This window comes from Poecilia reticulata, linkage group LG12 (assembly GCF_000633615.1).
Source record: "Poecilia reticulata strain Guanapo linkage group LG12, Guppy_female_1.0+MT, whole genome shotgun sequence".
Classification (NCBI taxonomy): domain Eukaryota; kingdom Metazoa; phylum Chordata; class Actinopteri; order Cyprinodontiformes; family Poeciliidae; genus Poecilia; species Poecilia reticulata.
The window spans coordinates 12,059,292-12,061,430 of NC_024342.1; the positions used below are offsets into that span (position 1 = coordinate 12,059,292).

Here is a 2,139-nt window from a genome sequence, read left to right on the forward strand (position 1 = left end):
AAGTATTCAAGTAAAAAAGAAATAAGAGAATAAAGCCAGTAGCCTTGAGGTAAATCAGTTTTTTATCCATAATTGCATCACTATAACCTGACACTTGTTTCAGGTAAATTAATTATTCCCTTTAAAAGCTGAACACTTTTAAGACAAGGTTAAGGGTTTTGCAAGGAACTGTTCATAGTTGTACTWTTTTCCAAATCTGATGCATCTYAATTGCAATGCTTTACTTCCAAACTGAATGTATTTGTACGAGTAAAGTTCGCTGAACAAGAACACGTGCAGAAGCCGTCCGCTAGCCCTCGACACGAATGGACTCGGACAGCGAGACGTGCCGATGCTCTTACCTATAAAGCGTATGATGCGGCGAATGAGCGGGTTGAGGTAACAACAGTCTCCTGTGACTATCGTTTTCTCCTGGGCAAGGAGAGCTTCCCTTGTTGATTTCATCACGTACATGGACACTTCCCCGATGAAGATCTGCATGAGTTTAGAAAACAGCCAGAGGAAGGAAACAGAGACTCAGAGGTCAAGAGGCAAACAGAAAGGACACAAACGAGGCGAAACAAAGAGCAAAAACTCTTGGCATACTATRAAAAATCATCGGGACATTTTGTCCCGGTTTGGTCTGTGTTCATAAACGAGCGAGTTCCAACGCAGCCTTTCTTCAGGTCCATTATGGAGTGGACATTACATCAGGTCTAATGGAGAAACTGCTGCTGGACACACAAAATGGAACTTGCTGAATGCCGCCTKGGGTGGTGCACGCCGTTACAGAATAGATGTGTGTTTTAAAAGGAGGCTGTGGACGCAGTTATTACATATTAGCTCAAAATTTGGAGCYTTGCTATGTTATTTGTTTGTTTTCCAAAAGAGTTTGTTTGGCGCCGCAGGACACTTGCATTTTTTGTTTTTTTCCGCCTCTCTGTCTTGTGAGTGTTTTCTTCCATCTGCAGGGAAGAAATGATGTGTGAATGCTGGTAAAAATAAATAAGTAAAAACACCCCTAAAAATTTAGAGTGCTTTGGACTTTTTACATTTCAATGCCAAGCAAAGGCAAATTTCATTGGGTTTTATTAGGTCAACACAAAGTAATGGACAACTGGAAAATTAAATATGGTTTTCAAGATATTTAATAAATGAAATTTGTGCAAGTATGAAGCTGCATTTCTGTTCAGTCCCTCTCATTGTCCATACTTTTTAGAACCACATTTTGCTTTTATTACAGCTTCAGTTCTTATGAGTTACTTTGTAAGTTTGGAAACATAGAAACTGAACATTTTGCTCCTCCTGGAAAATAACTCATAGCTTATTTCTGGACAGAGTGTTTTTAAATCAAGTTTGGCAAGTTGGATTTAGGTTTTCACACCACTGRTTTATACCAACTCCTTAGTATAAAGCTGTGACTTTTAGAGCACATATGGGGGACTGGATTTTATTTAGGGGTTTTGAAGTAGAGAGGGAAARGTTTATGTATAATTTCATATTTGCCTTTGCACAAATATGTGCTATTCTGCATTGATCTGTCACATCAGATGCGAACACAATCCAGKGAAATCTATGGTTGCAAGATAGTAAATTACGGAAAAGTTTAAAAGACAGAAACACTTCTTGCGAATTGTACATAAAAATATTCCCAAGCCTACATGATGCAGTCATGTTATGACTCAAAAGAAAARAAAGAAAAGAAACTGATTACATTTATGATTCTGCATTAGTTGAGAGTYAACAAAAAAGCACCAACAACAGGCAGAATCGTCCTCTAAGCATTTTAGTGCTTCATAGTTGGTACACGAGTTTGTTATTTCCAGCTGGTGACGTTAACATTTCCAAACAGCCACATCTTGCCTTAAAGTATCTGTATCACTGGAGTCTGCTTCCCTACTGTAAAGGTTAGGTACTAATGCATGACTGCATTGTTACAGCCAATGTTAACTCCCCTTCCCTTTCCAGAAATGTCATGGAAACTGACTGAAAACGACCATCGGCACGAATCGGTTCAGACGCCAAGGAACAACTTGGAGTTTAACTGACACAATGATGTTTGAGCAGAAACTGAAGAGGTTAAACAGCATCTTTGTAGTAAAAAAATAAATAAATAAATGAAAATATACAGAATTTTAGTGTGCAGTATTTTAAGGCTGC

General features: G+C 38.4%; 1 protein-coding gene across 2 annotated transcripts in view; it reads right to left on the minus strand.

The window, feature by feature from the left end:
- plppr1 (phospholipid phosphatase related 1) overlaps window positions 1–2,139 on the minus strand; it is a 35,085-nt gene that overhangs the window by 2,531 nt on the left and 30,415 nt on the right. For both annotated transcript variants that reach the window (XM_017307685.1, XM_008424546.2), the window contains one exon: window positions 342–474. In XM_017307685.1, coding sequence (XP_017163174.1) covers window positions 342–474 — 133 coding nt within the window. The remainder of the gene's footprint in view (window positions 1–341; window positions 475–2,139) is intronic.